Source organism: Ranitomeya imitator, chromosome 2 (assembly GCF_032444005.1).
Source record: "Ranitomeya imitator isolate aRanImi1 chromosome 2, aRanImi1.pri, whole genome shotgun sequence".
NCBI lineage: Eukaryota > Metazoa > Chordata > Amphibia > Anura > Dendrobatidae > Ranitomeya > Ranitomeya imitator.
Window position 1 is genome coordinate 666,246,387 of NC_091283.1, and position 14,130 is coordinate 666,260,516.

Genomic DNA, 14,130 nt, shown 5'->3' on the forward strand with positions numbered 1-14,130 from the left:
GGTTTTGCCCAGAGTTTTAGAATTAAGCACATAGTTATACATCTTATTACTTCTACCCAAGTGCATGACCTTACATTTATCCCCACTAAAGCTCATTTGCCATTTATCAATCCAAGCTTCTAATTTACATAAATCATCATGTAATATAAAATTGTCCTCCTCTGCATTGATTACCCTGCAGAGTTTAGTGTCATCTGCAAATATTGAAATTCTGCTCTGAATGCCCCTACAAGGTCATTAACAAATATGTTAAAAAGAAGAGGGCCCAATACTCACCCCTGTGGTACCCCACTGCTAACCGCGACCCAGTCCGAGTGTGCCCCATTAATAACCACCCTTTGTTTCCTATCCCTGAGCCATCTCTTAACCCACTTACACATATTTTCCCCTACCCCCATTATTCTCATGTTATGTATCAACCTTTTGTGTGGCACCATATCAAAAGCTTTGAAAAGTCCATATATACTACGTCCAATGGGTTCCCTTGGTGCAGTCCGGAACTTACCTCTTCATAGAAGCTGATCAGATTAGTCTGACATGAACGGTCCCTAGTAAACCCGTGCTGATACTGGGTCATGAGGTTATTCCTCTTCAGATACTCCAGCATAGCATCCTTTAGAATACCCTCCAGGATTTTACCCACAGTAGAGGTTAAGCTTACTGGCCTATAATTTCCGAGTTCAGTTTTTGTTCCCTTTTTGAATATTGGCACCACATTTGCTATATGCCAGTCCTGTGGTACAGATCCTGTTATTATGGAGTCTTTAAGGATTAAATACTTAATTCCTGCAGTACTCGGGGGTGTATCCCATCCGGGCCCGGAGATTTGTCAATTTTAATGATTTTTAGACGCCGCCGTACTTTCTGCTGGGTTAAGCAGGTGACATTTCATGGGGAATTTTTGTTATCACTGATTATATTGTCTGCCATGGGATTTTCTTGTGTAAATAATGATGAAAAAAAGTCATTTAGCATATTGGCTTTTTCCTCATCCTCATCCACCATTTCACCCAGACTATTTTTAAGGGGACCAACACTATCATTTTTTAATTTCTTACTATTTATGTAGTTAAAGAATATTTTGGGTTTATTTTTACTCTCTCTAGCAAGGAGTCTCTCTGTCTCAATTTTTGCTGCCTTGATTTGCTTTTTACAGAATTTATTTCATTTTCTGTATTTATTTAATACCTCATCACTACCTACTTCCTTTAATTCTCTAAGTGCTTTTTTTTCGTCCCTTATTGCGCGCCTTACAGCTCTATTCAGCTATATTGGTTTCCTCCTATTTGTAGTATGTTTATTCCCATACGGTATATACTGTGCACAGGTCCTATCCAGGATGCTAATAAACGTCTCCAATTTTCTTTGTGTATTTTTATGTCTCAGGATATCGTCCCAGTTAATTGCACCAAGATCATCTCTCATCCTTTGGAAATTTGCCCTCCTGAAGTTTAGTGTCCTTGTAACCCCTCTACTACACATCATATTAAAAGATACATGAAAACTTATTATTTTGTGATCACTATTCCCCAAGTGACCCCCAACCCTTATATCTGATATGCGGTCTTGCCTGTTGGTTAATATTAGGTCTAGCAGTGCCCCCTGTTGTGAATTCTGTGGCTGAATTCACTCCTGTGGTCACAAGTGGTACTGCAGCTTCTGAGCTTCCTCCCTCAGGTGTTCTGGTGAGCTCGTTAACTGCTTCATTACTTAACTCCGCCTGATGCTGCTATCCTTGCTCCTTGTCAATGTTTCAGTGTTGGATCTGAGCTTTTCCTGATTGTTCCTGTGATCTGCTGCTCTGTATAGCTAAGTGCTTTTTGCTTTTTTGTTGCTTTTTTTCTGTCCAGCTTGTCTTTTGTTTTGCTGGAAGCTCTGAGACGCAAAGGGTGTACCGCCGTGCCGTTAGTTCGGCACGGTGGGTTTTTTTTGCCCCCTTTGCGTGGTTTTGCTTTAGGGTTTTTTGTAGACTGCAAAGTTTGCTTTACTGTCCTCGCTCTGTCCTAGAATATCGGGCCCCACTTTGCTGAATCTATTTCATCCCTACGTTTTGTCTTTTCATCTTACTCACAGTCATTATATGTGGGGGGCTGCCTTTTCCTTTGGGGAATTTCTCTGGGGCAAGTCAGGCCTATTTTTCTATCTTCAGGCTAGCTAGTTTCTTAGGCTGTGCCGAGTTGCCTAGGTAGTTGTTAGGCGCAATCCACAGCCGCTTTTAGTTGTGTTTAGGATAGGATCAGGTGTGCAGTCTACAGAGTTTCCACGTCTCAGAGCTCGTTCTTGTATTTTTGGGTATTTGTCAGATCACTGTGTGCGCTCTGATCGCTAAGCACACTGTGTTTCTGGATTGCCTTCATAACACCTGTCATTAGCAAACATAACAGCCCCCTTCTTGTTGGGTCCTGAACTAGTTGTGAAAGGTAATTGTCTCTCATAGTTGTCAAAAACTGATTATTTTTGCTGGAACTGCAGGTTTCTGTTCCCCAAATCTATTTCAGGGTAGTTGAAGTCCCCCATAATAATGACTTCTCCTTGAGTCGCAGCTTCATCTATTTGCTTTACGAGGATATTCTCTGTTGCTTCCATTATGTTTGGAGACTTATAACTTTCCCCTATCAGTAATTTATTATTTTTTCCCCCTCCCCTTATCTCCACCCACAGCAACTCTACATTTTCATTAGATTCACCTATATTATCACGCAGGATGGGTTTTACGGATGATTTTACATATAGATACACACCTTCCCCTCGTTTATCTGTTCAGTCATTTCTGAACAGACTATAGCCCTGCAAGTTAACAGCCCAGTCGTGGCTCTCATCCAGCCATGTCTCAGTTATCCCCACCATGTCATAATTATGCTCCAACAACATTAATTCTAATTCGTCCATTTTGTGGGCGAGGCTTCTGGCATTAGTATACATGCACTTTATGTATCTCTCTGTACCTCTATTCTTTCTTAATTTATTAATTATTCTAACCCCACCCCCCATGCCACCACCACCCCCAACTTGTGCCCAGGTCTCTATCTGCACTATCTTCTCCTCCTATAAAATGAATACCCTCCCCCCAATCCCTAATTTAAACACTCCTCCAACCTTCTAGCCATTTTCTCCCCCAGCACAGCTGCACCTTCCCCATTGAGGTGCAGCTCGTCCCCAGCGTAGAACCTGTAGCCAACTGAGAAGTCGGCCCAGTTCTGCAGGAACTCAAACCCCTCCTTCCTACACCAATTCTTGAGCCACTTATTAACTTTCCTAATCTCCCGTTGCCTCTCTGGCGTGGCATGTGGTACAGGCAGTATTTCGGAAAATACCACGCTGGAGGTCCTTGCTTTCAGCTTAATTCCCTGAAATCATCTTTAAGGACCTTCCACCTACCTCTGACTTTCTCATTTGTGCCAATGTGCATCATGACCGCTGTGTGGAGACCCTTCAGAACATAACAAAGGAATTATTTCATAATACAAAGACCCCACCTTCAGCCTTATGTTATGAACAATTTGTGTCAGTTTTCTCTGTGCAAGTGGTGCTGAGTCGATGGTGCAAATAGGAATAGGTTCAGCCAAGTTAGAGCAGACAAAACCATGAGTTCTAGCAAACTCAGCTTCCACCATACTTACTCTAGCTCCACTGTCTACAAACACAGAATTTTTTTCAGACCGGATCTCTAGCACCATCTATGCTGTCAGGACAACGAGAATTGTGGGTTGAAGACAAACACACCCCTTGATTATCAGACTCAAGGCTCCCAAGGGTTAATTGGAGCGCCCCCAAGGACCGTGGGATACTCGGTACCAGGCCAGTTCTTAACCCCTTCACCCCAAAGCCTGTTTTCACCTAAGTGACAGGGCCAATTTTTACAATTCTGACCACTGTCACTTTATGAGGTCATAACTCTGAAACGCTTCAACGGATCCTGGTGATTCTGACACTGTTTTCTCGTGACATATTGTACTTCATGATAGTGATAAAACTTCTTCGATATGACTTGCATTTATTTGTGAAAAAAACAAAAATTTGTCGGAAATTATGAAAATTTAGCAATTTTCAAACTCTTAGTTTTTATGCCCTTAAATTAGAGAGTTATATCACATAATATAGTTAATAAACAACATTTCCCACATGTCTGCTTTACATCAGCACAATTTTGGAAACATAATTTTTTTTTTGTTAGGACGTTATAAGGGTTAAAAGTTGACCAGCAATTTCTCATTTTTGAGGTCTATATGACAGAAAATGCCCAAAAGTGACACCATTCTAAAAACTGCACCCCTCAAGGTACTCAAAACCACATTCAAAAAGTTTATTAACCCTTCAGGTGCTACACAGGAATTTTTTGAATGTTTAAAAAAATTGAACATTTAACTTTTTTTTTCACAAAATTTTTACTTCAGGTCCAATTTGTTTCATTTTACCAAGGGTAACAGGAGAAATTGGACCACAAAAGTCGTTGTACAATTTGTCCTGAGTACGCCGATACCCCATATGTGGGGGTAAACCACTGTTTGGGCACATGGCAGAGCTCGGAAGGGAAGGAGCGCCATTTGACTTTTCAATGCAAGATTTGCTGGAATTGAGATCGGAGCCCATGTCACGATTGGAGAGCCCCTGATGTGCCTAAACAGTGGAAACCCCCACAAGTGACACCATTTTGGAAAGTAGACCCCCTAAGGAACTAATCTAGATGTGTGGTGAGCACTTTGAACCTCCAAGTGCTTCACAGAAGTTTATAATGTAGAGCCGTAAAAAAAAATTTATATTAATTTTCACAAAAAATGATCTTTTTGCCCCAAATTTTTTATTTTCCCAAGGGTAACAGGAGAAATTGGACCACAAATGTTATTGTCCAATTTGTCCTGAGTACGCTGATACCCCACATGTGGGGGGAACCACTGTTTGGGTGCACGGCAGAGCTCGGAAGGGAAGGAGCACCATTTGAAATGCAGACTTAGATGGATTGGTCTGCAGGCGTCATGTTGCATTTGCAGAGCCCCTGATGTACCTAAACAGTAGAAACCCCCCACAACTGACCCCATATTGGAAACTAGACCCCCCAAGGAACTTATCTAGATGTGTTGTGAGAGCTTTGAACCAACAAGTGTTTCACTACAGTTTATAACGCAGAGCCGTGAAAATAAAAAATATTTTTTTTTCCACGAAAATGATATTTTATCCCCTATGTTTTTATTTTCCCAAGGGTAACAGGACAAATTGGACCCCAAAAGTTGTTGTCCAACTTGTCCTGAGAACGCTGATACCCCATATGTTGGGGGGAACCCCTGTTTGGGCACACAGGAGAACTCGGAAGGGAAGGAGCCCTGTTTTACTTTTTCAAAGCAGAATTGGCTGGAATTGAAATCGGACGCCATGTCGCGTTTGGAGAGCCCCTGATGTGCCTAAACAGTGGAAACCCCCAATTATAACTGAAACCCTAACCCCAACCCTAACCCTAGCCCTAACCCTAGCCCTAGCCCTAACCCTAGCCCTAACCCTAATCCCAACCCTAGCCCTAACCCTAGCCCTAACCCTAGCCCTAACCCTAGCCCTAATGGGAAAATGGAAATAAATACATTTTTTTACATTTTATTATTTTTCCCTAACTAAGGGGGTGATGAAGGGGGGTTTGATTTACTTTTATAGCGTTTTTTTGGCGGATTTTTATGATTGGCAGCCGTCACACACTAAAAGACGCTTTTTATTGCAAAAAATAGTTTTTGCATCACCACATTTTGAGAGCTATAATTTATCCATATTTTGGCCCACAGAGTCATATGAGGTCTTGTTTTTTGCGGGACGAGTTGACGTTTTTATTGGTAACATTTTCGGGCAGATGACTTTTTTGATCGCTTTTTATTCCGATTTTTGGGAGGCGGAATGAACAAAAACCAGCAATTCCTGAATTTCTTTTAGGGGGGTGTTTATACCGTTCCACGTGTGGTAAAATGGACAAAGCAGTTTTATTCTTCAGGTCAGTACGATTACAGCGATACCTCATTTATGTAATTTTTTTTATGTTTTGGCGCTTTTACACAATAAAAACTATTTTATATAAAAAAAATAATTGTTTTTGCATCGCATTATTCTGAGAGCTATAACTTTTTTATTTTTCTGCTGATGATGCTGTATGGCGGCTTTTTTTTGCGGGACAAGATGACGTTTTCAGCGGTACCATGGTTATTTATATCCGTCGTTTTGATCGCGTGTTATTCCACTTTTTGTTCGCCTGTATGATAATAAAGCAATGTTTTTTGCCTGGTTTTTTTTTTTTTTTTTTTTGCGGTGTTCACTGAAGGGGTTAACTAGTGGGATAGTCTTATAGAGCGGGTCGTTACGGACGCAGCGATACCAAATATGTGTACAATTATTGTTTTGTGTTTTTTTTTACATAAATACATGGATTTATTGGGAAATGTTTTTTTTTTTTATTTGGGGATTTTTTTTTTTTTTTTTACACATTCTATTTTTTTTTTTTTTTAACTTTCTAACATTGTCCCAGGGTGCGACATCTCTGTATTAGATCAGATCGTTGATCTGACACTGTGCATAGCACACTGTCAGATCAACGATCTGACATGCAGTTTAGCTGGCTTTCCAGCGCCTGCTCTCAGCAGGCGCCGGCTAGCCAGGTCACTTCATGACCCGGAAGGAGTCCGGCGGCCATCTTGGATCTGGGGACTCCTTCCGGGTCACCGGAGCAACGCGATCTCATTGCGTTGCTCCGGTGGGAGAGCGCAGGGAGCCCCCGTCCCTGCGCGATCCCCCTCTATGCCGCTGTCACTACTGACAGCGGCATCAGAGGGGTTAAATGCCCGCGATCGGCGATAGCGCCGATCGTGGGCATTGCTGCGGGGTGTCAGCCAGAGGCGTAGCTAGAGCTTTTGCCGCCCGGGGCTGTTCCCGAGTTTGGCGCCCCCCCCCCCCCGCCCCCGGCTCAATACACACAAAGGTTACCAAAAACGGTTTTCCTGTTTTGTAGAACTTAAACTGGGCCTAATGGTGTGACCCCCACATGCCACACCTGTGACTTAATACCACCACACCATGACCAGGCCACATAGTGACCGAATAATACTACATACAAGGGACAAATACCACAACACCATTTCCAGACCACATATTACCACCACATAGTGACTGAATACTACAATACTGATCAGTAATAAAAAAAAAACACAATACTATCACCATAAGTGCCAGTATTCACAGGAGATCTGTACTTCGTATGCAGTGTCTGTGTAGAGGTAATACAGAGATCACTGGTGACATTATACACAGGACCTCTATATAGTATACAGTGTATAGTGTCAGTGTATAGGTAACACTGACTCACCAGTGACGTCTCTAGGTGAAGTCCTTCATCTTTCATCCAGCACAGACCGCCATCATTCCTTCCAGCCAGGACTCGTTTCTGCAGGAAATAACACAGTTATCTCGAGCTCCGCTTGCAGAACACATTACTTAATTTTTCACAACTTCTACATTACATCACATGAAGAAAAAAAGGTGATATAGTGTCACTCTGCACAGTAACAGGACCGCCCCCCCATTTAAAACAGTATACTCAAAAAAATAAAATAAATACATCACTGCAGTAATAATATCCCTTAATTAGCCCCTATGGTAATAATATTCCCCACCCTGGCCCCGTTTCTCATTCCTGGCTCCAGCCATATGTTCTCGCATCCTGCCCTCATGAGTATCCATTCTACCCCATATGATCTCCACATCCTGCCCCACCAGCCTCCATCGTATCCGTCCTGCCCCATGATCCAATCCTGCCCCGTGTCTCCAATCATGCCCCGTATCTACATTCTGCCCATGCCTCAAGTCCTGTCCCCAGTGTGTCCAGCATATTACCCCCATGTTGTCCAGCAATCTGCCCCAGTATGTCCAGCATATTACCCCCATGTTGTCCAGCAATCTGCCCCAGTGTGTCCAGCATATTACCCCCAGTGTGTCCAGCAATCTGCCCCAGTATGTCCAGCACTGCCCCCAGTGTGTCCAGCAATCTGCCCCAGTGTCCAGCCTTTCCCCAGTGTGTCCAGCAGTCTGCCCCAGTGTGTCCAGCATATTACCCCCAGTGTCCAGCATTGCCCCAGTGTGTCCAGCATATTACCCCCAGTGTGTCCAGCAATCTGCCCCAGTGTCCAGCATTGCCCCAGTGTGTCCAGCATTCTGCCCCAGGGTCTCCAGCATTGCCTCAATGTGTCCAGAAATCTGCCCCAGGGTCTCCAGTATTGCCCCAGTGTGTCCAGCAATCTGCCCCATGGTCTCCTGTATTGCCCCAGTGTGTCCAGCATTCTGCCCCATGGTCTCCAGTATTGCCCCGGTGTGTCCAGCAATCTGCCCCATGGTCTCCAGTATTGCCCCAGTATGTCCAGAAGTCTGCCCAGGGTCTCCAGCATTGCCTCAATGTGTCCTGAAATCTGCCCCATGGTCTCCAGTATTCAGTGTGTCCAGCAATCTGCCCCATAGTCTCCTGTATTGCCCCAGTGTGTCCAGCATTCTGCCCCATGGTCTCCAGTATTTCCCCAGTGTGTCCAGCATTCTGCCCCATGGTCTCCAGTATTGCCCCAGTGTGTCCAGCAATCTGCCCCATGGTCTCCTGTATTGCCCCAGTGTGTCCAGCATTCTGCCACATGGTCTCCTGTATTGCCCCAGTGTGTCCAGCATTCTGCCACATGGTCTCCTGTATTGCCCCAGTGTGTCCAGCAATCTGCCCCATGGTCTCCTGTATTGCCCCAGTGTGTCCAGCATTCTGCCACATGGTCTCCTGTATTGCCCCAGTGTGTCCAGCATTCTGCCCCATGGTCTCCAGTATTGCCCCAGTGTGTCCAGCAATCTGCCCCATGGTCTCCTGTATTGCCCCAGTGTGTCCAGCAATCTGCCCCATGGTCTCCTGTATTGCCCCAGTGTGTCCAGCATTCTGCCACATGGTCTCCTGTATTGCCCCAGTGTGTCCAGCAATCTGCCCCATGGTCTCCTGTATTGCCCCAGTGTGTCCAGCAATCTGCCCCATGGTCTCATGTATTGCCCCAGTGTGTCCAGCAATCTGCCCCATGGTCTCCAGTATTGCCCCAGTGTGTCCAGCAATCTGCCCCATAGTCTCCTGTATTGCCCCAGTGTGTCCAGCAATCTGCCCCATGGTCTCATGTATTGCCCCAGTGTGTCCAGCAATCTGCCCCATGGTCTCCAGTATTGTCCCAGTGTGTCCAGCATTGCCCCAGCCCCAGACAGTCAGACATAAAGAAAAAAAAAAAAAAGTAAAATCCTCACCTCTCCCGTTCCTAGCGCAGGTCCGGTGCAGTCAGCGTCTCTCCGGCTCTGCGATGCTCAGGACAGAGAGGCTGAGCGGCGCGCACAGTAGTGACGTCATCGCGCCCTCTGCCCTGAGACGTCGCAGAGTCAGAGGACGCTGTAGCTGCCGGCGCCGCAGGAACCAGGAGAGGTGAGTATTAGAGCGGGGGGCGGGGTCCGGTGGTGGGGGGAGCTGGCCCTGGTCGTGGCGGCGGACGGCGCCGCCCGAAGATTTAAAGGGGCGTCTTTTTTTTTTTTCTTTTTTTTTTCTTCTCCAGCAGCGCCGGCCGCCCCCCGCATTGTGCCGCCCGGGGCGGACCGCCCCCCCCGCACCCCCCTTCCTACGCCACTGGTGTCAGCTGTCATATACAGCTGACACCCGCACCCGATCACCGCGGCGCTCAGCGCGACCACGCGGTGATCGGTGCGCCATACTAGTACTGCTGCTGGCACAAATGCAGTGCCGGCAGCGCAGTACTAGTACGGCGCATGGCGCGAAGGGGTTAAAGGGGATGTGTCACGGCAGCAGTGACCCGGTCCATGGCCCTGGGCATCCAATAAAAGTGAAATAAAAGAGGAAAAATAAAGTTATGAAAGCTATTATTCATGATGCCGCCTGTGGTATCCGGCAAATACGAGATGTTAGCCAACGCTGCCTAAAGGAGACCGCTGGGGCTAATTGTGATGCAGCAGAGTTGGTACAGCTCTCTACAGGTAGAGCTTTAGTCCCAGGGCACTTAGGTTGTAAATGATGGTGGATGTAGTGCAGGGTGGATGGCGCAGTAAATAATTGTGAGGACCCAGCATGGTGCAGTTTCCAAAGCTTTACTCACAGTTCTTAGTTGCCCCAGCCAGGGTGCTGTGTCCTCTGAGTAGGTGGTCCAGTCAGCTTTCAGGCAATTTGGGTGCACTTTTCAGAACCCTCCTTCTATGTTCCTTTCTCTGGCAATCTCTCTGCTCTGGCTTTGCCTCTCCTGCCCTGCGCCTGCCACACAGTGCCCCAAGCCAGCAGCCTCGGATCTTTTCGGGCAGCGAGCTCTAAGTCCCCCCTGGATCTTATATGGCTGCCTTTTGAACGAATGTGTGCAGATGTGACTGTGCTTCTTGCAAAAGCCACAGTCTCTGGTTATTGAGTCCTTAGCTTCTCCACTACAATGGGGCCGGTCCCCTGACTGCGACCTGGTCCTTCCACCTGACTATGGTCAGCGTGAATGCGAGCCCCATGGCTTGACTTCTCACTACCCATGCCTCTAGGACCCCTTCCTTCTCTTCTTTCTTTAGCTACACTTTCCTTCAGTTCCCTCTCTTTGGCAACCCCTTTCTGTCTGACAGGAGCTGCAGACCCTCATGTCTGCTCATCTCCAGTTCTCTCACAATCTCCTAACTTTCCCTCCGAATTAGCTCCTCCCCTACTCTACCTACCCCACCCACTCCTCCAACACCCTTTCCTATTCAGCCTGGGATGAGGCCTTCCTCCCTTAGGGTATGCCCAGGTGCCTTGACTGAAGTGTCTAGTGTTGGATGCAGGTGTTGGGTTCTGTGCCGTGCACCCCCCTACCTGGGAGTGGAATACCACACCTCTGGATGAGGTGCCGTACTCTGTGGCGACTGGACCCTCAGGGGCACCACATAATCAAGTCTCTTTTTGCTTTAGAATTATAGGCCATACCCCAATAAAATGTCCCTTCTTCCCACGAAAAAATACACCCTTTTTCTTGCCAATGTTGGGGGAAACATACGATGTGAACACACACCCCAACTGCATTGGTTCCTCTAGCTCCGCAAGTATAGGTTCACCCCCGAACCTTCCAAAACTGGCTGTGACGCCAAAGGGTTAAAGAGGAATTCTCACCAGCTCTGACGTGTCCAGTTTTTGCTCTTATTTTATTCCCGCTGCTCCCCTAAGTATTGCATTTTTGCTGCTCTTTATTTACAACCGCCATACGGCTCCATAGAACTGTGCCTTTTTATTTATCCCTAATTTTTATGGTCTTTACCAAAGGGTCGTTGCTCACACGATTCTCTGGGATGAGTCTTTAGTCTGCTCGGCCTTATTACTCTGTGAGCAAAGATGGCAAAGACCATGAAAATTTCTACTACTTTTCTACTGCATTTTATCCACCATATCTCTGGAACTGTATGGTGGATAAAAAGGAATAAAATAATCAGGGGAGCAGCGAGAAGACGAATAAAACTGGCTGCTACTTTTGACCTGAAAACATGTCAGGTGCTGTCAGAGCTACTGAATACTGCCCAGAGGTTCTACACATCAGCATAGATTTGGGGGAAATGCTGCAATTGTTTTAGTCACTTTAGGTCATTATTGTCATTGAATTATGCTTTAGGAAAACCGCATTGGACCGCTATAGTTTGGAGAAAAATGGCTTCACTCATGTTCTGAATGCAGCACATGGGCGCTGGAATGTGGACACTGGAGCAGAGTATTACAGCGATATGATTGTGGAGTATTATGGGGTGGAAGCCGCAGACCTACCCAGCTTTGATCTCAGTCAATTTTTCTATCCTGCAGCTGAATTCATACACATGGCACTAAACAAGTCAAACAGTAAGTATAAATTGTAAGTAGGCAAGCCATTATTGAAAATAACAGCACTCCAAATCCTCAACTTTGTGCCGCATATTAAATGAGAAAGACAATGCAGATACCACTAGGGGGAGCTCAGTGTACAGGAATCTGTGCGGCTCAATGGAAGCCATAAAACCCATAGGCAGGGAGCTCCCTCCCCAGGTAGCTGTAGGCAAACACTATTACTACGCGAAGGTGCGCTGCAGCAGTTTTCTCCCAGAAAGCATGTCTTGGGTAAAGGAGACTTGCTTTACTGCATTTTAGTCACGTGATTAGATTTTTCACAGTGGATGAATGGAATGAGTGGAATCATTTATATAGCATGTGGCCAGAGAAATTATTTAGAAATCATTAAAAGGGTTTTCCACTTTCAGGAAAATAACAGAGCAGGTTGTCATCCTCTTGGGTCTAGCTCCAGCTACCTACCTGTTGCTTCTTTGAGCTCAGTATTTTGGCTGCAGCGGTGACGTCATATCACCAGTGCGCATCACCGCTGCAGCTAATCACCGAGCTCAGTGCCTATGTTGAGGAAGACAGCATAAGCCACTAAGCTCAGTGATCAGCTGCAGCAGTGATACATGCAGTCTACATAATATCATCACTGCAGCCAAATCTATGAGGGGAGATTTGGCGCTGGTCCTGGGAGGAGGACTTGCTTCTGTGTTCTTTTAGGTATTTCCCAGTCTTTCTTACACTTTCCCTAGACACTTTCCCTATGCTGCCCTACATTGTTCATTTTATAATATTGTAGTCTTCATATGTGGTAGGGAACCTTTGGGCCCACTCCAAGCCCTGATACAGCTGCTCTTTCTCCAACTATAGCTGCACCACAGCATTTGAAAGTGAAAAGTGCTTTGTTTTCTGCCTCAAGTTGCACTTGGCTTACGCTTTGTAACATCTTGCTTCAGTTGGGTAGAAAATGCTTTTTTAATAACACATTATATAAGGAGTAATAGAAAAATTTAAGCAGTCTGAAAACCACAGTTCTTTGGGGTACATCAAAACCATAGTGTATGTGTGAGAATTGTCCGATCACTGGGCCACTTCTTGTGTTACACCTAGAGCAACAATATAGTCCATATTCAGTTATAGAAAAACTACAGGTGTTTATAGCAATATTGGAAAACCGTTACACAATAAACAATGATTTTTTATTTATTTTTTTGCAGATAAGGTGTTAGTCCACTGTGCGATGGGCCGCAGTCGCTCTGCCTCTCTAGTTCTGGCTTACTTGATGATCTATGAAAAAATGACAGTTGTTGATGCAATTACACAAGTCTTGAAGCACCGCTGTATACTTCCCAACCGGGGCTTTCTCAAGCAGCTACGTCAATTGGACATTCAGCTGGCCTTAGAGAGGCGAGCTGCACGGGATGGTGAAAATAGTTTTGATAAGAGTGAATGATAAAGAAGAATAATCCAAGATCAGAGTTTGTGATGGAAATCTAACACTGCAAATTTAGTTTAGTTTCTCCTTCAATGTTATGCTTCCATCATACAGGTACCCCCTCACTGTAATCATGAGATCTGTCAGGTCCCAAATTATGGGAATACTTCAATATTGGCATTGAGAAAGATTCATTAGATTTCCAAATTACATCATTTAAGAGAGCATGTTTACCTATAGTCTTACAGAAAGTTGTTGTTTGCCACTTCTGGATATCCTGATATCCCAAGGGGCAGCAGGAAATGTCACAAAAAGTAATACTAAAACTGTGCTGAATTTAAGTATTTTTACTTGATTTCTCTAATTGTTTATACATCTGATATCGTGTGACGCTGCTTCTATACTTGTTTACATTATTTACAAATTAAATGACTATTAAAGTGACTTTATAACTGCATTATTGTGTATGTATTGATGACAAGTCGAGTTTCCCACTAGACTACACAGTATTTTCACTTGGCCATAACAGTGTACCAATATTCAAAGTTCAGGCAGTCATTTCTTTCATTACCCATAAACAAATGCAACATGTGTAAATTATTTGGGAATTCTGATAACATAGCATCAAAGGCTAAGACAAATTTGTAACGGATGCGGGTCTAGCATCTTCTGTATCCAAGTTGGAAAGAGACTTGAATACAGTATGTGGCCACACCTTAACTTCAGTCCCAAAATGCACAAAAATAAAAATGAAAAATCTATACTCTTCTTGGGCAATTCTTAACCAAATTAAATTTGTAGGCTTGCGAGCAGGGCCCTCACTCCTCTTGGTATCTATTTTGAACTGTGATTTCTGTTA

General features: G+C 44.9%; 1 protein-coding gene across 1 annotated transcript in view; it reads left to right on the forward strand.

Moving 5' to 3' along the window:
• DUSP29 (dual specificity phosphatase 29) overlaps positions 1-13,728 on the forward strand; it is a 179,348-nt gene extending 165,620 nt beyond the window's left edge. The window contains exons 3-4 of the mRNA XM_069755796.1: positions 11,643-11,863; positions 13,054-13,728. Of these exons, the coding sequence (XP_069611897.1) occupies positions 11,643-11,863; positions 13,054-13,289 (457 nt within the window). The 3' untranslated portion in view covers positions 13,290-13,728. The remainder of the gene's footprint in view (positions 1-11,642; positions 11,864-13,053) is intronic.
• The last annotated feature ends 402 nt before the right edge of the window (positions 13,729-14,130 follow it).